Below are 25,874 nucleotides of genomic sequence, written 5' to 3' on the forward strand. Positions count from 1 at the left end.
TGACATTTAGTACAACTCTTCCCTTGTTGCTTTAGATCAGAAAAACTAGAACATACAACCGTGTTTACAATTTATCATATCAATGACAGGAATGTGCAAACAGAAACCTCTGCCACATATTTACTGTAACTGTTACCAAATCAGTTTCGCTTGAATGAGATTAGCTACTTACAAAGCACAGGTATGGTTTTAGGAACAGAACAAAATGGGCTCAAAAAGCTTGAATTTTATTTTACGGCTGTAGCCAGACAGATTAATCTAATTCCCCTCAGAATGGATTTGAATTCCTTTATACGACTCCATAAAGACACGTTGGCTGCCTGCTGCATGGGTGATTTGTTTAAGAATTAAGCTAGTTAGCTAGCTGCTACTAAATCATCAACAAGGCATTCATGTGAGTCTGCATGACGACACACATTTAGCCTCAAGCTCCAAGCACATGCCCTAATAAACTGATTCGCTCATGACTGATGCTCAAAGGGCGAGAAAGACGGCGAGTCAAAGGGGAATTCCAGACATTAAAAAAAACATATGCGAAAATATATGTCTGGATATTTTGCACAAAAGTTTTTGTTGAAGGCAATAAAAAATAATCGCTGACTTGAGGCAACAGCTGTAATAACAAGCATTACAAACGATTTTTTCCAGTTCGTCGAGTCAAAAACAAAAAACAGCCTTCCACGGCTGCAGCATGCTGCAGCAAACTGTGTGTGCATGAATGCACGTGAATAAGGGTGAGTGTGCACTGCACACACTGACACACTGTGTGTGTCCATGTTTCAGCTTGGTTTTGACAAGGCAACACAGTGAGGCAGTCATGTCATCATAAAGCTTTAACCTTTATGCTAATTCAAGTTTAATGCTAGTAGAAGGGATGTGGAGTCTGTGGCTGACAAATATTTGAAGCCTGGATTTCAGTCTCAAACCCTGAATTCTCATTGAATAAACTGAAATATCAAGTGAGAATAAATGATGTTCAAATTTTCTTGCTGAACGAGCTTTGAAACTCTCAATTTTCTCATTCTGGTGTGATGAATATTTCATAGAGATGCTGACACACACAAGCCTGACAGCATATCCTACATTACCTTGTTTCAGAGTTTTGCTAAAGAACCTTGCAAAGCTTTGGGGCCAGGCCTGCTCAGCATGAATGGTGGCCTCTGTTACCCTATAAACAGTCAAAACAGAGCTCCCAGCCTCCAAGCCACACCCCAAACCAAAGCAGTGGCAAAGAGAGGACAGGGCCGCTCTTATTTCCAAGAGTAACATTTTGGGCTTTTTTTTTTTTTAAAGAGGGGAGAGAAATGTTACTTTGAACTGCAAACCAATGCAAATCAGTCTGCAATAAAACAAACTGACATTGAAGAGCTTCCACTGGAGCCTACAGATTTTTAAAAAACCATCCAACTTAAGTACCAGTAGACATCTTCTTATTTGGAGAAAAAAAAAGGACATTACCCCTCCCAGCAGTTTGGATGGATGGTTCTGACACTGAATGGCACCAGATGTTCTCGGAGTCTGATTTTCATAAACCAGGACAAAGGGATTCACTTAGCAAGCTTTGAGAAAAGCCAGTAAAAAGCACAAAGAATTTAGTTCAGTTGGCTGCAGCTCTATATTACACCCCCCTTAAGAATGCCAAACCAAGGCCACTAAATTAAAAAGAGGCCCAGCGTATATTTGGACTGACCACCGCAGAAATGAAACCGTCCTTGGACACTGCCGCACGGAAATGACAGAGCAACCGGAAAAGTTAATATCCCACTCTGAAAGCTGAAATGCGATAATTATATAACGACGATTACGCAAAATATGTCACAACATTCATCTGGTCTGCTGCTGCTGCTGATTTGCAACTTTGAAATACATACACAGTACAACTACATTCTCATGGACAAGTACAAACGCGTGTACAGCTGTTCAACATATCGTGAAATCAAAGTCTGAAGCCTGTCTAGACGTTGACCAACTCCTACACAATCTACTGCACCAGAGAGAGGCTTTCCACACACACACACACACAAATATGCACACTTGAACACACTCCTTATATGCAACTCCAGCCCAGCTCAGAGCTCACACTATGAAAGGAAAACCATTAATATTGAATGTCTTTTCCTGCACCATTTCACTTTTCACAACTTCTGCACACAAAGTCGATCTGCACACATTGCCCATATGGAACATGACACACAGATAATACACACACACTGGCTGCTAGGATTACATCTCATATGGGACTGAGAGGGGACAGGGAGGGGGAGTGGAGAAGAGGTTCCCTGATAAGGGATGGGGGGAGGAGAGGGTAAGGTCTGTCTGCCTCTGATGGTTCAAAAAGGTTAATGAATTAGTTTTCGCTTGACACCAGAGGATCATTTGGTGAGTCGGCGGCGAGTGCTCAAATTCAATAAAGTCTTCCCCTCCTTCTTCCTCCACTCAGGCACTCTGAATGAAATATAGTGCTTTTATAGAGGAGACTCACATCTACGGGGATCAGTTCATGAGTGTTAAAAAAGCATCACTGCACTGCCTTCAGTATTATCTACTTTATGTGTTTAGATTTAGCTCGTGTTGTTGCATTACTTTTAGGTTTTATGAACATGAACATGTTGACATACATTGATATCGATACCTAGAAAGTGGTTTCTTTACCGATTCTGATATAAGATTACTGGGGAAATTTAATTAAGAGACTGAGGTGAGATCAATTTATTGAATCAAACGGAAGCAACGAACCATATAAGGCTTTCCACTCGCTCCAAGTCCTCTTTCAAAGTGCTGACTAGTACAGTCAATTGAAAAAAACCTGCTAAATCCATTAGACCTGAATGGTTTTGTCTTCATCCATGACACTGGAAATAGGAAACCGGTAAGCAACAAACCTGACAGGAAAAGGAGACCAAAGCCAGAAAAGCATGTAATCAAAGTCAGTTTTATTCTACATTACAGAAGCTACTAGAGCAGAGGCTGAGGTGGAGTAGGTACGGTGTGATTATTTAGACACTGATACATTTTGTGCTGTTTTGGAGTTGGATTCCAGCACAATTGATTTGGGACAGTGAGGTGGAATAGCTGAGCTTCATCATCTATCTCTTCAAAAGTGGACATATTAAGCTCCTCAGAAATAAAGCTGACAGTCAGTGCTTACTGCTTTAATCTTGAAGTCACTGTTTCATTTCTAATCCAAAGAACTGCAGTCCAGAGCCAAAACAACAATAAATGCATTACTTTGACAAATATTCATCAACTGCATTGCATACGAGTATGAATCTGTGCATGTTACAACACAAATAAATGCAGGTCTGCCCCACAGCCCTTATGTTTGTTTTTGTCTGACTCTGACGTACTGAATGATAACCAATCTGTCCATCTCATCAAGTCAAACGTTTCCCGCACTTTCTTCTTTCTTCTAAGTGTTCTTTGTTTCAGTGTCTTGGCCTATATATGATATGACCATTACTAATTCAAGCAAGATACACATTATCCACCCTCTTTACACTTTAAGTGGTTCTCATTTTACAGCTGTAATTGTTGCAGCTGCAGCTAAATAGTCTCAACAGATGAAAGAGCCAAGATAATTCAAAGAGCAAACAATCAAGCAGCCTGAACCAAATAAGTGAAGTCTACTCATGACTTTTTATCCAGCTTCAAATCCTTATAGATCAAGAACTGGTAGCATTGTAATGAGGTGTTGATTACTGTGTCTTTTATATAAAACACCCACTTAAACAGACAAGTCCATCTCTTCACCACCCGAGTGACTTTCAGCGGTGAGTTAAGCTCCTAAAAGGCCATCAAAGAGGGCAGACAGACACACGGCAAGGACAGCAGGGATTTGAACCTGTAGGTGGTCCCAGTGAGGCAAAGCCTGCAGACACAAGTGGCTGGACAATAGTGTGAGCAGGAGGTCAACAGAGCGATGCAGGGACAAACAGAGGAGATTAAAGAAACACCACCGTAGACGAACAAGAGACTGTTGGCTTACAATGTCCAGCCCCAAAGCTAAAACAACTCAGATTAACCAGCTCACTGCTGGTTCAATGCCCCCAGAGCAAACAAATGAGCTAATTCACTCATAACACATCTCACAAAAATTGTGCTTATGTCCTTGTTTTGAATACTTGCCACCAAGGCTGACTCAACTTTAAAGGGGAACTATGCAAGTCTGGTAACTCCTCTGTTTTGCTAACCCTCCTCTTGGCCATGTGCATTTGTTTACAACGAAGCAGGTGAGAAATCAATCAATAGAGTGGTAGATAATGTTATACATCATATACAATCTTACAACGTGTATATTTGTGTAGTTTAATCAGTCATAAACAAGAGATTACGGGTTACGGGGTGCGCAGTAAGACGCAATAAGTGACATGCACGTGGAAGGCAGAGAGCCTCCATTGTCCCTCGTAACAAGTTAAGTCATACTAAACCATCACAATTACTCCAAAGCTGTTTAATTGAGGTAAAAATGTAGCACAGTTAAAGCAGATATCAGTGGAATGTTTTTGTTAATATAAGTCCTAAATAGTCCTATTTTCCGTCAGCAATCACTTACATGAAGTATTTCAGCCTAAACACGAGTCTCTCCGTCACTCTGCTCTGCTGTAACCCGAGGAGAAAATTTTCCTTGTGGGATACAAGTGTTATCCAATGAGGAGAGAGAATGGCATGAAGGGCTGTGTGTGCAGCCAAGGGATGCGCGTGAATGTGGTGACGTAGCACGAGGACCAATTGATGCCTGACAAGGGCGGGGGCTGCTAACTCATGGTGCGTTCAAAGAAACTCGTACTTTGTGTTTTTCCTTCCTGTGAAGTCATACCAGTTCGATCTGGTACGAGTTCACGGGTCGGAAGTTGCGAGTGGCCGTTATAGGGAACTTTCACAGACAACAGGATGGTAAAAACACGAGCTACGGGTTACCTGGAACGCTACCAAGTCGTAGTTGTGACTTGAAGCTGTAACTTAGGGTTTCAAAAGCCTGCCTTGAACGCAGCATTAGCCGAAACGGCCGTGAAGCTGATATCTGCTTTAAGCTACAAATCCTGCATAGTTCCTCTTTAAGATATATTTATCAAAACTCAAAAATGATGATTACAAGTAATTGAAAGGAAACAGGAACACATCCATTCCAAGTTGGCAGTGTTGGTAGCACAAATATGCTGGACGCTGGACAACAATACAGACAATGTCCGGTGGTTAATCGAGTCACCCAGGAGCCTCCAGTAATGTCCTTAACCCCTCCTGTCATCCCATCATCCACAGACTCTGTTGGTCACTACTTAACCCCGGCAGCTACTGACCCAACCACTGACTCAGACAGATAATTCTGTGTGCGGTGTTTGAGGCGGCCTAATGGAGCTTTTGTAAGCTTATAAAGTCAAAGTCGACACAATAGGCTGATTGTTTAAATAAGATGACCCAGGAGTGATTAACAGGATGTTTAGAACCACCACGGCAAAACCAGATCTCACCAGATTTCAATTACCCACTCAAAAGATGCTATAAACTTCACTTCAAACATGAACACAAAGATTTCTTTATTTTTTATATTTCTTGATTCAAATGCCACCATTTATGTGACAAGTAAGTGCCTTTACATCGTCTCTGCACAGCCACGGCCACAGCCCCTGAGGATATGGGTCAAAGCCCTGAGTCCTCCTATGTGTGGGAAATCTCTGTGTCTCTGTCAGTGTGACTGTTTGGGCCATGATGATTACATTTCTGAACTCACTGCACTGTCGCAACAGCATGCTGGGTCACGCTCCTCTCCTGGTTACCACAAACACACTTGAGGCCCCTGTTGCAGCATTTGTACTGTATCATATTCTCTCTTCTCCGCATCGCTTCAATTTGCCAAGATAATGGATTTCGCAATTGGCGTCAACACACAGTAAATAAGTGACATGGTATTTCAGTAATACAGCATGACAGCAGACTGCAACAGGGAACATCTGAAGCCAAGGAATTGCACAACTGTGGAGAATGAAAATCTGATATATTGTTAATCTTGAACCCTGACATTTCAAACTAACCTGACCGTAAGGATTAGATATGGTGAGATAACGTCACATTGGTAACACACCGTCGAAGGGATTACGACAACATGAATAATTTAGAGAACCTGGGACCTTTTCCTGTCAAGTCCAGCCAGGCTTTGGTTCAGCCATTTTGCCAAGACTTGCTGAAATCAGTCACAGTTCAGTGTTTCGGCTCATGTTCAGAACAGTATTTCACATTTGCATATATCATATAAGAACATGCCTCGATCCAGCCGATGAGGTCTGAAGTTGACACCTGGTAATGCTGCTCACTCTCACTTCTGATATCATCTGTGAGAAACTGTGAGCACAGCTAAGTGTGATAAAATACTAATTTGCACTCAGCCATGTAAACAGACGGACTACAAATTGAGAATATATTGACTTTTTCTGCGTCCTCGCCGTGGGTATAGGCTGCAAACGCTTATCTCAGCAGTTTGAGGCAGGGGAATCAACTGTGAAACGTGTCGTATGTGCAAACTGCAAAGTAGTCAAGGGATCATCCAGGATTTGCACAAGCAGTAGTGCAAGTACAAATATTTTCCTGACTACGAGTGCTTCAGTGCTTCAGTGCTTCAGTCCCACCATTATTTACAGCTGGTGATGGGATTGCCAAATATGCGTTACTGGATCTCGAGGCTTCTTTTCATCTTTCCTCCATATTTAAACTCCCTGCATACTTCCTCATGCAGTTTCTCGTCAGCTCATTAGAATAATAGGAAGTCCTTTTGGTTTTTGCGTACTGATTAACTGTGGTGGGAACACAAACTGACATGTTGCAGGGCCAGATGAGATGATATCGTGCTAAGCAGCAAACACAGCGTCAACATGAGATAAGATTTCACTACATGTGACTTGGTGTGTTCCTATCACTGTCAAATCTCTCTGACTAAAGCTTCTATCAGGCTTGTTGATGAAAAAACAAGAAATGATGTGAGTTCAGTTGCATTTTGTAGTTTTTGGTCTGAAGGCAGATGCATTCTTCAAGATCATCAACAGGGAAATAGTGCACAAGAGATAAAAAAGGAAAATCAGTGAAGCAAAAATAAAATAAAATAAAATACCAGACATTCAACAGAGGCAGAACCACATCAGTGGCTTTGTGTGCTTCACATTCCTGGTTTCTCTGTATATTCATCGGGGCCTCTCTGACATCTGGATGATACCACATCACATATACAGTCACACACATACACACGTCTGCAAATATACTATATCTGTGCTTATACTGCCAAGTCTTCATGGAGCATGTGCTTGTATGGAAGCCAAGTGAATTTTTTGTAACCTGTGAGGTAAAAACCCACCGCCTTAATACAGACCACCCCATCATGGGCAAAAGGGAACATAGGACCAGAGTGTACATGGTTATTTGGAACCTCCCTTCAACCCAAACCACAGCTGAACAAGGTTATACAAGATATTCATCATGGTTTTATCCATGTCAGTATGTCCAGTTTCTTTTTCAGCAGATAACCTCCCTTCGACATGGAGATTGTTGAACAACGTTAACTCTCATCTTACCTGATAATAGGATTTAATCTGCCTGATGAGAATGGAGAGGTTCTGGATGCGCAGCGTGGGGTCATTGTTGACTTTCTTGTTGGTCCTCTGCACCGTGGCCTTAGGATTTCTGTCAGGGGGGAAAACAAAACAGCATCATGTTATTTCACAGCTCTTTGTAGCACAGAGAAATGTCAGCACGAGATGTGATTTTACAGTGCGGGTCACTGGCTTGTTTTCACTTTGACACCGTGTTGATTTGTGGAGGGAAAACGTGTGTGTGTGTGTGACTAAAAATATTAGCAGCACAGTGACAATGGGTCCTTGTTTAAGCGCCAGAACCACTTTAAACAAACCACAGATTCAAATACAGAGCTCGATAAAAAGGCTGCCTTTACATCTGGTGGTAAAATTCACACATATTTTCATACATGAAACACTGACAAAGTCTACAACGAACGCACCAACTACTGAGAATCGTTCCATTAGCACGTTAAAGGGAGCTAACATTCATCAGAGCTTAAAAATAGGGTCGCTAACTCTCTGATGATCTCCATTTCTTCTCACCTGTCTGAATCTAAGTGAAGTAATACCTTCATAGCGTTTTACAGAATACAGATGCTGTGTGTGTGTTTTTCTGTGCTGCCCAAGGGATTTTAAAAAGGAGCACGCATGACAACTGCTGTTATCACGGGTGTCAACATGTTTTAAAGGAGCATCATAGACATTCCACACTAACACTGTCCCACCTCCCCAGCTGCTGTTATCTACAACAAACTACTATTAGCATATCTATTGAAATTACCTTTAGAAAATCAAACCTCATTCACTGGCAAATACATTAACGTGATAAAAAAAATGTTGTCCTGTGCCTGTCTCTGTGTATCGTTGGAAAGCTTGACATGACAACTGTCAGTTTCATGGACGGTACCAAGCATCCATCCATGCAATCGTTAACTAATTTAAAGTTAACATACCAGGGCTCCTAACGGCTACTTATGGCAGAAAGATAAGTATTGATTAAAGGGTTGTTCAAATGGTAGTTTTGCATACTTATAAATAAATTAAATGTTAAACAGAGTAATACTATGCAAGGACTGTGGCTGCAATGTGGTATTTACTGACCCACCCCCAAGGGAAATTCCTATTTCCTGGACTCGACAGAACAGAGGTGGTGACAAAGGAGCAACCCTAGAGCTGATAAAGTGACACTTTAAAGAACAGACACTTGTTGAGAAATATCTCCAGTATGTGAGGCAGTAGGACTAGACTTTCACTCGTATTTCAACTCTTTCCTTTGTCCAGCAGCATTACTAGAGAGAAAAGCAATCAGTTCAAAAGTAATGGTATACATTAATTTCATTTATTTGTTATGCAGCTTAAATGATGCGCCTGGTTCGCTGTTAACAGGCAACACAGGAAGAAGACTGAATGCGCCTCAGCAACCCTATAACCTCCAGCAGATCCTCTAATTCTCGATGATATCATCATGTATTAGATATGATTATAGAATTATAGTGATTATTTCATAAACCCTGACAGCGTCCAAGCTGCCACAGATGGAGAGAGACCTGGTTCTCTCTTCATTTGAGATAAATAAATCAATAAATAATAACTGTTTAACAATTCACAGTATCCTACTTCCAGCTGACATGCTCATGAAGTCAGTTATTAACAGTCAGTCAATCATTAGATCCAAAAAACACAATGCTAAATTCATATTCAATTGTAATGCAACACAGCTGGCCTGAATGATTGTACATACTATTGAAACAGTATGTGTCCACTTCACTGTTCAAACCAGCATTAAAATGTATTTGTGGAAATAATCAATACTGTAATTTGTCCTGGCACACTGGGAGCAGCATGTTTTGACAATATCATCCTTCTCGCTGCCTTGCTTTGTGGGGAACCCAAGAGAGAGAAATAGTAACATCTCATCCACACTGCATCCACAAGCTATCTCTGTAATTAATTTATGATACATTGGAGATTGTCTAGGAAAACAACACTGCGTGTGCTCTTGATATTTTCAGAGTCTTACATCGACACTGTTACAGAGCAGCTCCCTTTTTCATGATAGACACTTCAGACTTCAAAGCATACATCCCATGACCTATATATGAGGGTCAACATGCCCCAAGTAGGGGGGAGGAGAGTCCTGGCTGCTTGTGAATGTATGCATGCATGCATGTGGTGTGTAGTGCCTGTGTAGTCATGCATTTGTATGCATGTCTGCATATGTGCTCTTTTACTCCAGAATAGCACAACCATATCTGTGTCTGTGCAGCTCGATTAAGTTGAATTCTGAAATACCACAACGGCAGTACGTGATCGAGATTTACTATTATGTATGAGGGAGGAGGTTAAAGGTGAAGGATCCTTTATCTTCCTCAAGGACATCCAGTCTGGTGGATGGGAGCAGTCACCAGGGACTTCTGGTTGAATAGCATCTTCTTAATCATTATACTGCGCTGCTGCTCCATTTCTTCTAAGACCAATAAACATACATCTGTTTCACATGATCCAAACCATACGGACACGCTTTAGTCCCAAAATATACATTCCCAAATCCCAACTATTAATTTATTTATTTAAGACAAAAAAAGAACTCAAGAACTTACTGGAATACTGCTTTAAGTAGCTTAACCCTTAAAACCAGATTTTAATAAAGAAAAAGTGTATTACAAAACATCAAGAAAAAAAAGAGAGGATTTCTATTCTCAAATGAAACAGCTGATCAACTGGCTGCAGTGTGGATGTGTTAATTAGTCTTTTAATCACACACTGACACACAAAACCAGGCTAATCAAAAGGACACAGAGTTCTTTTAAATAGTGGTCTAAATGAACAGTCATGTGACGTCCCCCACCCCCCCTCCTTAACACACCCAGCCCCTTTCGGGGGTACATAGTAGGGGGTCTATTTAACCCATTAATTAAAAAGCACAGAGGAGGCTGTAATCCTGTCAGGGCGAGGAGGGTGATACGGTGAATGAGACGTGTGTGAGAGAGAAAAAAAAAAAAAAAAGAGGCTGAAAGAAAAAGGAAACAGTGAGGGGGAAAAAGGTTTCCCATTCACACATTCCATCACCGTCGGAGTCAGCCGAGAACATGGCTGCCACAACAACACAACTACACGCTGCACAATTCATCCCTCGTTTCTTTGGCTCCGTCTCCGAGTCCGCAGCATCGGACGCACGAGACAGGGACCATGCAACCCCCCACGGTGGACGAGCAGGCGAGTTAATACGGGGACTTAAAACGGCAACGAGGGTCAAAAACCCCGCTTATTGCCTCGCTGCCTGTTCCTGCTGATACAGTAAACCTAAGACTTTAAATAGACAAATAGATTAAGGATAGACGAGCAGAAGGCCAGCTAAACAGCCGGCAAGGCAGACAAAACTAGTCAGCGAGTCAGCCAGACCCATCGGTCAATAAGCCGATGTCGTCGATATAGGCGCTGCAGCCTTATGTGGAGCCTGAGGCCACTGAGCTTTCTCCTCTCATCTCCTGGCTTTGATTGGCCGGGTAGGTTAGGGAGTAGTGTTAACCTATATATGACAGGCTACATTACAGTCAGCATGGGCAGCCAGGCACATGCCCCTACACACACACAAAACCACACACACACTCTCACATACACACACAAGAAAGCAAGCTAAATGCACACACACAAGAGAAAAATGCAGGCTACATTTGGCCACGTGCTGGGGATAGAGCTTATGAGCTGCACTGTCCAAACACAGCGGGGGAGTGTGTGTGTGTGTGTGTGAGTGTCAGACAGACTCTCTCACACACACACACACACATACATATACGCATGCACATGGTCAAACAGCTTCAATAAGAGGAATCTCAGGAGGATGAGCTCTGATTAGTAGCCATGCTAATGTTAGCAGTTCAGTTAAGGATAATGCTGTGTGTGTGTTTCTGTAACAAACAGGCCGACACCAACATACATGTGCGCTCATCCACTCACAACACACACATCAAAACTAACTCAATTACACACCCAAACCCAATAACCATTTACATTTACAGCAATTTCCCCTTAAGGATCAGAGGCTAATGAGAAAACAAGCTAACATACTGAATGAATTTATAGGAACTTATTGAGCTAAATATTGCCATGCCAGCCCACGAGTGTGCCCTTTACATCGGCTGCATTGAATCAGGAGCCACATAATAGTGCCCAGATGTCAAAGCAGTACAAGGGCAATCTGGCTCTGTAAATCAAATTGTACTCGCAGTGCAGCCTCGGCTTTGATTAAATGGTTATACGACGGTTACAATAACTGGAATTCTGCTTTAACCTTATTATGATTAAAATAATCTTGTTATATCGGGGATCATGTTAGGAAACTGGGCGCCTCTCGGAAATGGAAGCTTCCAAGTAGAAAAAGCACAAACATGCAACAAATGTCAAGGTAATGAAGAACAAAAATGATGACGTTATAACACCATTATGTTACAGTAGCATCATCCAAATAAGGTTGGTAAACACATTTTATCCTTGAGTCTTACTTTGTAATAACTCCATGGCATGTCAATATACTGTACTGTCCTCAGAATGAATGCATTGTATTTTCTCACCAGCCCAGCTTTCTGACCACTGGTATGCAGCTCTCATCACCCTGTTTCCTTGTCTTGTCTTTTCATGGACTTGTTTCTCTCCTGTCTTTGTCATTCTGTTTCCATGGGGCCTCTTCCCATTCCTCTCCTTCACTACTGTATCCATCGGGAGTGCAGTTAAATCCACTGCTGTCACGCTGGATGTAAACAGTTAAATCACTTTGAACTGAAGTGCAAACCTGGAATCTGAATTTACCGTCTTGAATAATGTCTTAAAGTATTTTTAGAATGAGTCATGAGGTGAATGTACAGTAGTATGGTTTAAAAAGCCTTTGAGTACATCGTGCTATTAGCGACCTGCTCTGCCGCTCTGAGTTCCTCGGTCACCGATTAATTCTGCTTTGTTGCTAATTCTCAATGTTAAGCTTCTGTTAATGAAACTCAACACTTCCTGCAGATGTTTCACAGCAAAAGTCTTTTGAAGGAACAGAAGGGATTACGTCTCCTGTGCCACTGCAGGGCTTGTAAAATGAAACAGATGGAGGAAGTGTTGGGTTTGCATTAACAGCAAACAGCGGCAGCAGCAGCGAATCAACATACAGAACGGGGCCAGATCAGACAAATTTGATCAAATATAAAGCCAGAGAGAGTTTTGTGTAATGATTTTGTCTCAAATAAATGCCTTATTCTCTGTTAAGCGCAAGTAAATAACTCACAGTAACTATTTAAGAATTTACAGTATTCTGGCACGGCCTTACGTTAACAGCACAAGCACAGCACATCCAAAAAATAATGAAAATTTGGTCTCGAATGGCTGTTTTCCTGACAAAGAAACATCTTCAGAATAAATTTTGTTATATGACAGCCCTTGTAAAATCAGCTCGACTTTGAATCAGTAGAGCTGAAAAACTAGGAGCAGGTCCTAAAGCCGTCCCTGCGGGGTTGACGTGTCCTTGGCTCTGAGGTTTTTGAGTGCCTCGTATTAACACTGTCTTGTTAAAGTTCTGTCCTCTCAAGGTCACAGCTGCTGCTTCCTGTTCGACTTCATACACATCCTCCTGCTAGACCCACACAAAGATGATAACAAGAGCCGTCAGATTAATGTCCGATTCTACACTTTGATGTCAGAGGTGTGGACGTCAATGTCCAAGGAGCAGCGGAGGAGGAGGGGGGGGGACCGAACAGACTGACAGCCCAGCAGCAGCTCGGCCAGCCTCCTTTCTCCAGTCCAGCTGGAATCCCAACTATGTCTGCTGTAACTAGCTCTAGAAACAACCAACAAAGGCTTCAAAATGCTGCTCAAAGAAAACAGAGGAGAGGCAAGTGGAGAGGAGAGGAGAGGAGAGGAGAAGAGAGGAGAGGAGAGGAGGGAGGGCAGGAGAGGTGAGGCGTGGACAGAACAGCAGACACAGAGATGAAGACACAAAAGAGCCAAGCAGGAGGAAGACTAGACGAGAGATGATGAGAAAAAAGATGGTTGGCAGGGAGGAGTGCTGCAGTAGAGAAATAAAGAACAGAGAGAGACAAAAACAAAGCGAGGAATTATCTTATTCAAATGACATAGTATTAACCATATTTTATCGGTTCGATTTAAGATCATCCATCCATTTCTTCTGCTTGATTAGACGTAAAAGAGATCCAGAAATATAACTCAGTATGGTTTCATATCTTTCATTAATGCATTAAACTGCCTCAGCCTCCGTTATCATCTAAGCTCCTCAAACAGCCAGGAGTTTCAAATGCAGTCAAAAAGATGGTTGTCAGATTGTGATAAGCAACAGTTGTCGGGGCCAGCTCAAACATCTCTTTGTTATTCAGCCATATCTAGATTCTGCCTGTTATAATAAAACATCGCCAGATGGTAGTCGAATCACATACAGCATAATATAACGTAGCCTCTGTCCATGTGTTACAATAACAGGAGTGAATCAAACGACTTGGTTCAATAAAGGAAATAGTCATCTGGCATCTAAATCCAGGGCTTAAATAAACACATCTTTCAAACTAAAACTCCTTTATAAACTCACTATTTAAATTCTGACTGTGTTGATGTGGAAATGACGTATTGAAAAGCCATTTCTGTCATGAAAGGAAGTGATGACAAGAATAGCAAAACCTACATCCTGTGTGTCTATATATCTACAGTAGTGGATTTAATCTAATGTGGCCTTGAGACCTTCAAATCTGTAGTCAGTATTAATAGATCCTTATTCACTGACTCATAGGTCTGCCTCTCTCTGACAGACAACCCCCTGGCGAGGACCACCGACTGCATGCTGCTGCTGTAGGAGCAAATGTGAGGATGAAAATGCTGGATGGAGACAGTTAGTTACCTTCACCTCATTTAAACTCTTATCTTCAGCGATTGCACAGCCATTCACACACATTAATACACACACACACACACACACACACACACACACGGATCTGTCTAAACAGAGACATCCCCATTCAGTACATGCATAACAACATTCTTTTCATACTACACATGTTTTACTTCTCCATACTGTCACTTTTGTTCACTCTGATTAGAAAACGATTTGTTTTTGACTGCTTTTATGTATTGGGCTCTATGATTATGCAGTGCAGGAAAGTAACAAGTTAATAAAAGCCTACTGTACGAGAAAATCATGTGTCATTCACAACAGGCCGTAGAGGACAAAGTATAAAATTGGCAGCAAAGCAAAGAATTCGACTGGACAGTTGTCACTCTGACAGAAATTTAATTGGCCCCCGCTTGCAGGGCGGGAAAACTAATTGGTTTGACAGCACCGAGGAGGCACTCTAATTGGCTAGGTAATGTCAGTCACATGAGGGCTGGGGGTTGGGGGGTGCCATCTGGGTGTCAGCAAACCGTTAGATAATCCTGGGGTCTCTCTTCTTCTTTTTTTCCCCCCCTTCCCCTCCCCATGCGCTCTCCCATGCTGTCCTCCATGACAACTGCTGCCAGTCTGTCTCCTATGTCTTTTGCTCAGTGTCAGACAAGAGACATTCACACAGCAACACTGTGGCTTACACCGCAACAGCTGGCATCACCAGTAAAAATGTGAAAAGCTCAAGTTTCCTCCGTCTGAGTACTGTATAGCTTATCGGAAAGAAAGAGAAAAATACTTTCAAGTAGAACATTTTAACCACGGTGTGTGCACAAAAGACTGTACAGAATATTATTGTGCAACTTCAGTGGTATCAGTGATGAATTCTTGTGTTTTTTTTTTGTGTGTGTGTTTTTTCGTTGAGAGAAAACAGCAGCTATTAGCTGGAGGCTACTACCAGCAGAGACTGGTTCAGTCACAAGCAGCGTAATCTCAACTACACATTTCAGAACAGAGGAGAAAACAATATGCGCAAGCGAGAGTGTGTTTGTGTGAGCCCAAAATTGGGAACAAATACAAACCCCATTAATTATCGCACCAGAGTTGTTCAAAGAAGTTGGAAAAGTCACCTGTGGTTTCTAAGCTTCTTTTAATGAGAGTAACAGTGTAATGCAGAGACGAAGGGAGGGAGGGAGGGAAGGAGGCATTACAGAACAGCCACTTAATTCTTCCAGTCAACATACAGCTTAGAATGTGACCAAAGTTGTGGATAATGAACTGTTTCATCTCTCTAAAACTCCCTGCAGCAGCGTTAATCTTCAGATGCATGAGCTGTAACATACATTTTTAGCTAACGATAGAGTCTGTTTTAGTGAAATGAGCCAACTGGAGGTGAACATGCAGTGGTGGCAAAGTGGGAGAGGCGAACAAAGCGCAGTCTCACCGACACAACACAACATCTGACCAGTTACTGTACTGAAGGCCTTCTGTGTGGGAGGGTGGCTGGGTATGACAACTACCAACAGCTGCCTCCGTCCAAAAACAAATGCTCACCCCAAAAAAAAAAAGACCCACAGATAACACATACTCCCACTCAGACACAGAGACCCTGCAGAAAAGTGCACATACACACACATACATACACAACACACACAAACATAAACACACAAAGCTGGCTGTGACTGGCAATCCCCAACATCCTGTCAGGCGATCACTAAGCCAGTCACAGTTCATTTCAGCTCAACGCTGGCTGTTCTCTTCCGCAACACTCAATCCAACCAAAGAAAATTCACATCCAGCTCCTTCCATTTTTTTTTTTTTTTTACAGACGGAAATCCCACAGGGTACCTGGTCAAACATCCTCAACATCTCAATATGTAGAGAGCTGTGGAGCTGTGGAGAGAAATGCCATGTGGCTTGGCAAACCAATGGCACAACCTTGTCTTTTGCATAACGTTCCTCTTGTATTTTGCTATTTATCCATCTTTTTGCTGTCTCGCTCACTCTTCCATCCCTTCCCTTCCCCCCCATCATATCCTTCCGGTTGCTTTCCACCATATGAAGTCCCATAGGGGGGGAAAATACTCTAAAAATACTGCTGACATGTTCCCGAATTTGAAGAGGCGGTATGTGGGAAAAGGAAAAAAAAGACGCCCTTGTACAACTGAACCTGCGCCGGCCTCACCTAAACACTTTCTGTTTTGAGGGATTCCTCTGAGAGTCTAGAAGCAGCCAGAGGGTGAACAAAAAACAAGCATGGTGTGGAAAGAGAGGTGGGAGTTGGTAGTTGAAACCTGAAGGTAGGCAGCCTCACTGAGCTGCAGGAGGTCGAGGACAGAGGAAGACAGAGGAGAGGAGGAGGAAGAGGACACCAACCAGAGACAGGAAACAGCCAGTTAATCAGCTCCTCATGCAACACAACTGCAGCTTAATCCTTCTCCTCCTTCTTAAAACTACTCACACTGGCTACTGAAGTCAACTCTGCACATATAGAAATGGAAAAGAACCACTTTGGGGGAGTGGACCTGCTGCTTCTGCTTATTCTTACAATTTTGCCACGAGAGCCCGGAGGGAAGAACTTGTCCCATTAAAGTGCAACACAGCAGAATCTCTTGAGAAGTGAAAATCAGTCCCACTGGAGGCGAGCTCGGTTGAATGCTCTTTAGACAGGCGAGCAGGAGGGATAAATGCTGACAGCGGAGAGTGTAGCATTAGTGGAAAAGATGAAAAAATGTTTGGCTGGCAGGAAGCAGCAGACTGGAGCCAGACAAAGAAAAAGGAAAATCATCTTCGGTCATGCTATATGTGTTGTGGGACTGTGACTGGAAAGATGGACAGATTTAACATCTAATGCTTCATCCTCCTCCAGCAGCCACCACCTCCTCATCTCACCATATGAAAGGATCTGTCACAGCATCTTTTACCCCCTTTTAATGAAATAAAGTCAAACAGATGCTGCACCACTGCTTCTTCACTTATACGGCTTCTTCTACTCCTCGTTTTAATCTACTGCACAGCAGGAAATGTGAGCGCTGCAGCTTCCAGGGGCGGGGTATCTCTCTCCCCCCACCACCACCACCACCACCACCACACCTCCCCATGTCGGCTGCAGATGACAGCGAAGGGTAAGGGATGAACAAAAACAGAGTAATGGGAAGTTGTGGTTGCTAGTGCTCGCTGCCTCTCTTCCATCACGGGATGCTTGCAGACAATCTGCACAGCTCCAGAGGATCCTAACAATAGCTGTCTGCCATGATTTCTGACAGTGTGACCCATCATTGCCCCCAATACAAGGTCCCTTTGTGCGTAGCCTACATTCACTTCAATTCAATTTCAAGTGCTGGACTGAGGCTATAGAGTCCTTGAAGAATTGCTTAATTTACTCATGTTGGGGAGAGAGGGAGGGGGGTGACCCCACAAATTGCCCCTGGGTGAGTATGATCTTAACCCACCTCCACCCACACCTATACACTGTGCAAAAACATGCATTTACCTCACATGTGTTTATAAAGTGGCCTCTGTGATTATGATTTTGAGGCATTCGTGGTGCGTTTGAGGACCCAAAGAACATCGGCTTGCCCTCAATTTACCCAATCCTGTTACACAGTGGTAGCCAATGCAGAGGACAGATGGGTTTGGCCTGGAACATTTCTGAATGTGTGTCAGATTACTTACATCTCAAGCATGATCTCGTTCAGGTAAATCCCGTCCACTAATTCAATATATTCCGATAATTTGGTGCCATCAGTCACTGTGGACTGGCCGACTGTCTTCACCTGGGAAAATAAATGGGACAATGCAAAATAGGCGTTAGGATAGGAATCAATAAACACTTAAAAAGAAAAGCTTTCGCAGGTCAGAGGTGTTTAATTAGTGAGCTTTGAATAGCTAATTAGGATCTTTACCCAGCAGACAAGAGGCGTGAGCATGAACTGCTCCAGCAAAGGGGTGAAAACCTCGCTTTCCATCTTTTTCCAGGGGGAAACTGGCGCCGTTTATTTCAGCAGATATGAGGGAAAAAAGACGCACTCCTTTGGAGAAATGTGTGTCTGTTCAGACTCCACTCATGTAGCTGATTCAATTAAATCGACGCTCATTTTGGCTGAAGGCCACTCAAACACGTCCGGGGCGAGGAAAAAAAAAGAAAAAGAGGAGAGAGAAGGAGAGAGAGACGTTAATCCACAATCTTCTCGACACGACCCAGCTGTTTCAGATGCCAACGACCGGGTTTGACTGCCTCATGTAGAAAAAAAAAAGATAAAGGACAAGGAATCACATTTTCTGTTAAATTAAAAACAAACAAAAATTACTCAGCGACTGAATAAACACAGGCTACATGAGATCCTGGAGATTCTAACGTTAAAGGGGAAAATATTCCTCCACCGCGACTGAATGAGAGTAGATATCCAGTGTAGAGAGAAAAAAGAGAAGAAGAAAAAATCCAGAGGTTTTAAAATCCTTGTTTTCCAAATTCAGTCGGCTTTCTCCTCCTTATTTATTGTAAAGTCATTTCTAGCCGGCGACTTCTTGTCTCCTCCCGTCTGCCTCCGTTCAAATGCTGCATGCTACTGACTGAGCAGCAGAGAGCGGACAGGATGACTGGAGGACACCGGAGCACCGCCTCCCTCCCTCCCTCTCTCTCTCTGCTGCCTCTCCTGTGTGCATCTCCCTCCGCCCTCCCTAATGCTCTGAAAGAGAAAAATAGGGCATTGATCAAAGCATCCATTTCTAGTTAGGTTTCCTGCTGAAGTTCCCCAGAAAACATTTGTTTATCTGATGCAATTAAATAATTGGAAGAGCTCTCCTGGAAAAAAAAAAAATCTGAGTGATGCAGATATAAAGGAGATGTTATAGTTAAATAAGTGATGAACTGATTGTTTTTTTGTTTTTTGTTTTTAAATTGGGTTATGTTTTTATTTGGAAAGTAGAAATACAGAGACACCCATGCTTTACCTTTTGTCTGCATTTACACCCAGCACACTGTGCATTGCAGCAGTGAGGCAAGTTGGCTACTGACACCTGGTGGGTGCAAAGAGACTACTGTAAATGTATAGTAAAGGACCAGTCTGTGCTTTATCAAGATGCTGTTAAAAATGACCTCCCATTAAAAAGAAGTTGCCTTGATGCACTTCCCTTGTGTGGGTAATGCATTATTTGCAGTCGCATATCACATTCAGGCTGTAACTAACAATTATTGATCACTGATTGATCTGTTGTTTACTTCCTTAATCGTTTGTGTGGTCAGTAAAACATGAGAGAACAGTGAAAAATACACATCATTATAATGTTTTGGTGTTCAAACAGTCTAAATATCCAAAATATTCAATTTAGTAATGTAAATCTATATTATGTAATTTAGTTATTTCAATTAACAGTTTGTCGCTTCATTTCAAACAGCAGATGTTACCTCATGCTGGAAGATTTACTGATTTTCTGTGTTTTATATAATTGTAAATATACTATCTTTGGGTTTTCATGTGTATGATGGAGAGAGAGAAAACACGATTTTCCAAGAGGTTACCTTGGGCTTCAAGAGACTGTGACTGGCTTTTTGCAATTGCAATAACTGACAGTTTTACATTATGAAACTAAGATTTAAGAGATCTTAAAATATTAAAATGCTCAATAAATGAGCTGTAAATGGGACTTGTTGTGATATGTGCAGTTGTAGTGACCACAAATGTGAACCAAGAAATGCATAGTGAACTTAACATCAGGAATCAGTACGGTATTCATTCCAGCTGTATCAGCAGTAAGGTATAGTGACTGAAAGATTAGTGCAGACCCTGGTGAATCACTCTAAAGGGAGGTGACACCTAATCAACAACTGATGAATGGCTCAGTCAGTGTGATTAGGCAGCAAAGGTTGTGTGGCCAAACGGCCAATTAAAACAAAATCACTGATTTGGGAACCTGGCTCACCTCCCAGGAACCTGGTTAGAATAAATGAATTATTGTATATTCCCTTAAAACGTCTACTAAGCACATCTCAGCAGCAGCAAAAGCTCTGGATGAGTAGAGGATCTTATTTGCATCCAGAGTAACGGTCACTGTTGTCAGAGCTCCAGCTCCAGGCGGTACAGTATGAAAGCCTGACTAGACCTGTTGTGTCTTGTCTCCTGCAAAACAGGTTTGACTACAGGGATGTGAGCTGAGCGAGAGCACATCAGGAGGTTGCATGTGCATAGTGCACCTTTTTGAAAATCCAGTGCATATAGTGTTTTATTTTTTTGTACTTATATCCAGACATTGAACCACTTAAATAAGGCTTTTCTTTTAACCAAACAACTCCTACCTATTCTAGGCTATTTAGATACTGCATCAAGAACAAGCTTGGTAAAAGTCAGATATATTTTAATATAAGTGTACTGTGGGCTATCCTTACCTATTCCAGAGCCAATATTGCAATTTACTTGTTCTATATTTATCTGTTTAATCTCCTCTTTCTTACATATAGCCTATTACATACTACTCTATTGCACTAACTCTTTATTCCTTGGAATATTTTTTTTTTCAAACACTCATCTTCTCTGCACCATCAGGGCTGGGTGGGTGTGTGTTGTTTTGACAGCGGTCTGGCCACTTGAGTACACAGCCCCACATCTGTCATCATATTATGATTTAAATGTGGCCACATCTGGATTGGTAGATATGCATAAATATGACAACACTTTTTTTTTCTTCCCCCAGTCCCACATACTTCAAATCGGAGAGAAGAGACCAAATTTGGCAGAAAATGTCTTGTTCATGTAGGAACTCATTGTCTAGATGAATAAGCTAAATTAGAAAAAACAGGTTTAAGAGCCTTTTATTGTTTTAAACTCTGTTCCTAAGTCATTCTTTTGTCCATTGCTCCCACAAAGATTCAATTTCTCTTTGGAAATCAGCAAAAATGTATCCAATTTTGATTACATAAAAAAAAATAAAAAAGGGGAATTTGCCGCAGAGTCTATTCAAGCCAAATCTTTTCATTTCTGAGGCAACCCACACACATCTCTGCTAACCCTCTCACCCCAGCAGACGATTAAACATTGACGCAGATAATGAAAACCTTTCACGGCTCGTGTAGTGCCTGCTTACCCACATAGCGGCCTGAGCGCAATTATGTTCTGCTCAATTACTGTGGAGGATTAGACGAATATTTTGTATAGCTCAGTGTGCCATTGATTGTGTGTTAGCGTTTTGTTTGTGTTGGTGTGGGATTCATTAACCTTGGACTGAACAGGGTGCTCCTGCCCGTTTCATCAAAATCTATTATTCATGATGCTTTTAAGTTTTGTTCACAAAGCAGCATCCACCTCCGCCCGATGACTCAGTGATTGTGTGTGGACCCACAGCAGCATTCCTCATACACACAAACAAACCACCAACTACCTCTGTTGGCTATAATGCTACAGAACCTGTGTATAGCAAGATATGGACATTTTTTCCTACTTGATTTTAAGGCTCTTTCTTTCTGAACAACTGGATGACCTTACAGCTCTTCTCACAGTTAAACCCTCTCAACTGCAGTTTCCTGTTAGTTATTTCATAGGAATTTACAAGTCACCACAAACATTTTGATTTGGAGCCGAGTTGATCTCGTGTGGTCTTGAATGCACGGTGGGCTGAGTAATGCCCGGCAGAACCGTCTGAGTAGTTACCATTTTCTCTTTTTCCCTCAAGTAACACATAGGCTACTATAGCCCACAGTAAATATGACTTGATTATTGTAGGAAGATGGGAAGTTGTAGTTTTATTTAGTGGAGAGCTCAGATCCCTCATGTTCAACATACTTTGAGTAAAACTCCACATTTAACACGAAACTCCACAAGTTAATGAAGTTCTGTTAACAATAATTAGAATAAAGCTTACAAACCTGTAAAAAGCATATGAATATTGAATGGGTACATTTTTACAATTTGAATATTATTTGATATTGAGGAACAGAGCACTGTAAGGTAACACTTTCCTATGAGACATTAGTAAAGTATTTCTGATTCTTGAGGAACATTGATAATTTTACAATATTTCATATCAATCAGGCATCAGTGTTTACACAAAATGCCAGGAAGTGGCCACAATCACGAGGATACTGTTGATAATGTTACTTTTCATGATGAATTTAATAGTCATCTGGTCAGTATGATATTAATCTGTGGTAAGTTTCCCTCCAGACCCATGACACAGACAGATACCATCAGACATGTGACAATAATGACAAAAAATGACAGCACAACAAACACACCTTCAACAACATCATCAAACATTACTTGGGCCTTTCTAAATTGACAAAATTATTTAAAGGTTTGACCTTTATGTTCCCAGTGGAGGTCACTCCATCCGCTCCCTCACTGTTTGTCACTGTCATGCTGCAGAGGGAAATCAATGTCCAAAACTCAAATCTCCAGCTGACATGATTAAGACCCATGTGGCCTAGTCAGAACCTAATTGCAATACATTACAGGGCAATGAAGATGCATCCATGCATGTGAATGTGTATGTGTTTAAATTCTGATGCATCTCTTCAACCAGAGATTTAAAAAGTGTTTTGAAAAATCTTGCATTACAGCAGCAGTTTTCTTTTTATCTATCCTATAGCTGTCAGATTTTTAAAGAGGCCTAATTTTAGTAATACTTTAACAGCTCTACATTTGTCATTTGTATGTCATGTCATGATTTCTAATATGCCGAGCCTCAAATTTCTGGTTCGTCTTGGTCTATATTGTGTCTGTATTGTTTCATTGCTATATTACAAGGTCATTTTAGCCCATCAGGAACCACATCAGTCAGAGGTCCTCAAGATGAGTCTTAATGACCTCTCTGGATTCAAGGCTTGAGACCAAAAAGTAATCAGCTCTCTGCAGTCCAGGCCCTCCAGGCTCCATATTACTCTATCTGCTCTATGTCTGAGAGGGTTTTTAGATCTACAACTCTGCAGGGAGCCAATATATGGAAATGCAGGGGCCAGTGTGGTAATGAAACAAATTTTACTTCCACAGTATGCTGCATGAAAGATGTTTATTTTAAGACTAAAATCAAATAAGCATTGATTTAGTTTTGCGCATGGATGGTTTTTATTGGTGCTGTTTGCAGATTATTCTCCCTGATGAAATTATTTTTCATGTTTTAAACATCAGCTCTACACCACACTTTCCTTCTGGTGACTACAGTAACTGCTGAAGACAGCTGAATCTGCTCAACTGTCCTTATTGTATGACAAATGTGACACCATAATGGTAATATCAAGGCCCTCAGTAAGTGCCTTTGCGTTGCCTTTGTGTCACATTTTGTTTATGTGTCTGAAATGACTGAATCCGACAGTGGTTTTGGTTGATTAGCACTGCATTAACATGTTGTTTATGCATGTGTCACACAGGCTTAGACACTTACCCAATCATCTATAAATCATTATATCCAGGCAGTCCAGGGTTTTCTAATCTGCATCAAATCAATAGACTGATCCTTTTCATTTATTATGGAAGCTCCATACTGAAAAATCTAACCTTCAATCAACTGTATGAGTATGAAGAGCTGATGGAGAGTCGGTGCTTTACATATATAAGAGCAATTTTGTTTGTGCAGTACACAGTATTTTAAGCAAATTTTCCTTATTTTACATACATGAATGTCATTTTCAACTGGAAGTTTTATTTGTAATGGTGTGTTTTTTTTCCAGTATTCACAGTATATTTATTTTTACTTGAATACATTACTATCATTGCGTACATCTATATGATGCTGCACTTTAACTAAAGCTACAACTCTCCTCAGCTTTGTTCTGATGAAGGACAAAACCTCTTTAAAGATCTCATGCTTAGGCCTATGTTTTGAAACGATGCCTCGCCACTACAAGCGGTACAGAGCTGTCTAAACGATGGTTCCCTCAAGCTGATGCACGTCCGTGTCAGTCGGAGGAGAGTGGATCCAATTACTGTCTCTGCGTGGTCGGAGAGGCACCGTGTGTGAAATGTTCCCTTCACCGCAGAAGAAGAATGAACGCAAGGAATTTCAGCATTGAGGACAAATGAGGCCATGCCCAGTGCTGCACTCATTTCAGCCAAAAAAAAAAAAAAAAAGTCGTCAGTGAAGCTCTCACTGGATGTTTAGGATGACAGATAATCTCCCATTAAAGTCACAGCCATGTCTGGTTGCCAAGGCCCCGGAAAACCTCAGTTGTCAACTCGCTCTGAAAATCCTGTGGATTCTGCATGTCTATGTGTGTTCATATATGTATGTGTGTGTGTGTGTGTGTTCATATATGTGTGTGTGTGTGTGTGTGTGTGTGTGTGTGTGTGTGTGTGTGTGTGTGTGTGTGTGTGTGTGCTTGTGTGTGAAAGAGATCAGTGCAGGCTTTCCTGTGTCACCTCCTGAACTAAACCTCTTTAGACCTGAAATGACCCAGGCACACACACACACACACACACACACACACACACACACACACACACACACACACACACACACACACACACACACACATGAAAACACACACACACACGTACATGCATACACACATTTTCAGAAAATTGCAACACTGACAACATAGACATTTAAATAAAGTTTTATCTTTTCATTTTTGTTTCGTCATCAGTTTACTGGATCCATATACCTTAAAGGTCACAGAGGTGTCTGTAGGATTAGTAGACGCAGGCTGATATATAGATTGACAGATGGTCAGTAGTCAGATGACGTATTGATTTCTATTTGACCAACTGATATTTGTTATTTAAGTGAAACATCTTCAAGAAAAGCAAAACATCACCCACCCCTGAGCCGTCTATGATCCTTGTTGACTACCAGAGAACACTAGCTGGTCCATTACGCACTAATAGCTCATGGCTGTGACGGTAATAATGACATCTCACTGTGTCCCGGAGCCATGGAAACAAGATAATACCAAGAGAAACACTTCGTAATAATGGGAATGTGTAGTTGTGTGTGTGCACTTGTGTGAAATCCTGATATTCTCCCCTGCAATTAGCTGCAGCGTGCACGCAAGTGTGTGCATGTGTGAAAGTAATCCAGAGAGTGTGAGAGATGCTGTTAACACTGATCTGTTGCCATAACAACTGCAGCAGCCCTGCTGTTAGCGTGTTGGCTCACTGACTGACTGGAGCGCTGTGACTGTCTGGCTGGAGAACTAACTTCAAGACTGCAAGGTCACTGATTTACTGACTATAGTGTTGACAAATGAATGGAGTGGTTGAAACACATTGTAATTTTCTGCATAATTTCATTTAAAAAGCAAATTTCAAAGGAGGTTAAATCGAAAGCAACTGGACTTAGTTATTTGTCTAGGAAGACGTTTCACCTCTCATCCAAGAGGCTTCATCAGTTCATCTCACAGGAGAGCAAACTCCTCAGGACTGGACTCTGCTGTCCATTTACATCTCAAGGAGAAAGCCCACTCCTTTGAGGACAGCAATGTTCAAATCCTAGACAGAGAGGACAGATGGTTTGAAAGAGGAGTT

At 41.7% G+C, this 25,874-nt stretch overlaps 1 protein-coding gene across 1 annotated transcript in view; it reads right to left on the reverse strand.

The window, feature by feature from the left end:
* ccdc88ab (coiled-coil domain containing 88Ab) overlaps nt 1-18,522 on the reverse strand; it is a 67,193-nt gene extending 48,671 nt beyond the window's left edge. Inside the window, exons 1-3 of the mRNA XM_083988722.1 lie at nt 18,327-18,522; nt 18,097-18,197; nt 7,557-7,665 (exon numbers count right to left, since the gene is read on the reverse strand). Of these exons, the coding sequence (XP_083844848.1) occupies nt 7,557-7,665; nt 18,097-18,197; nt 18,327-18,389 (273 nt within the window). The 5' untranslated portion in view covers nt 18,390-18,522. The remainder of the gene's footprint in view (nt 1-7,556; nt 7,666-18,096; nt 18,198-18,326) is intronic.
* Between the last annotated feature and the right edge of the window lie 7,352 nt (nt 18,523-25,874).

The sequence above is a fragment of the Trachurus trachurus genome, assembly GCF_905171665.1.
Source record: "Trachurus trachurus genome assembly, chromosome: 15".
Taxonomy (NCBI): domain Eukaryota; kingdom Metazoa; phylum Chordata; class Actinopteri; order Carangiformes; family Carangidae; genus Trachurus; species Trachurus trachurus.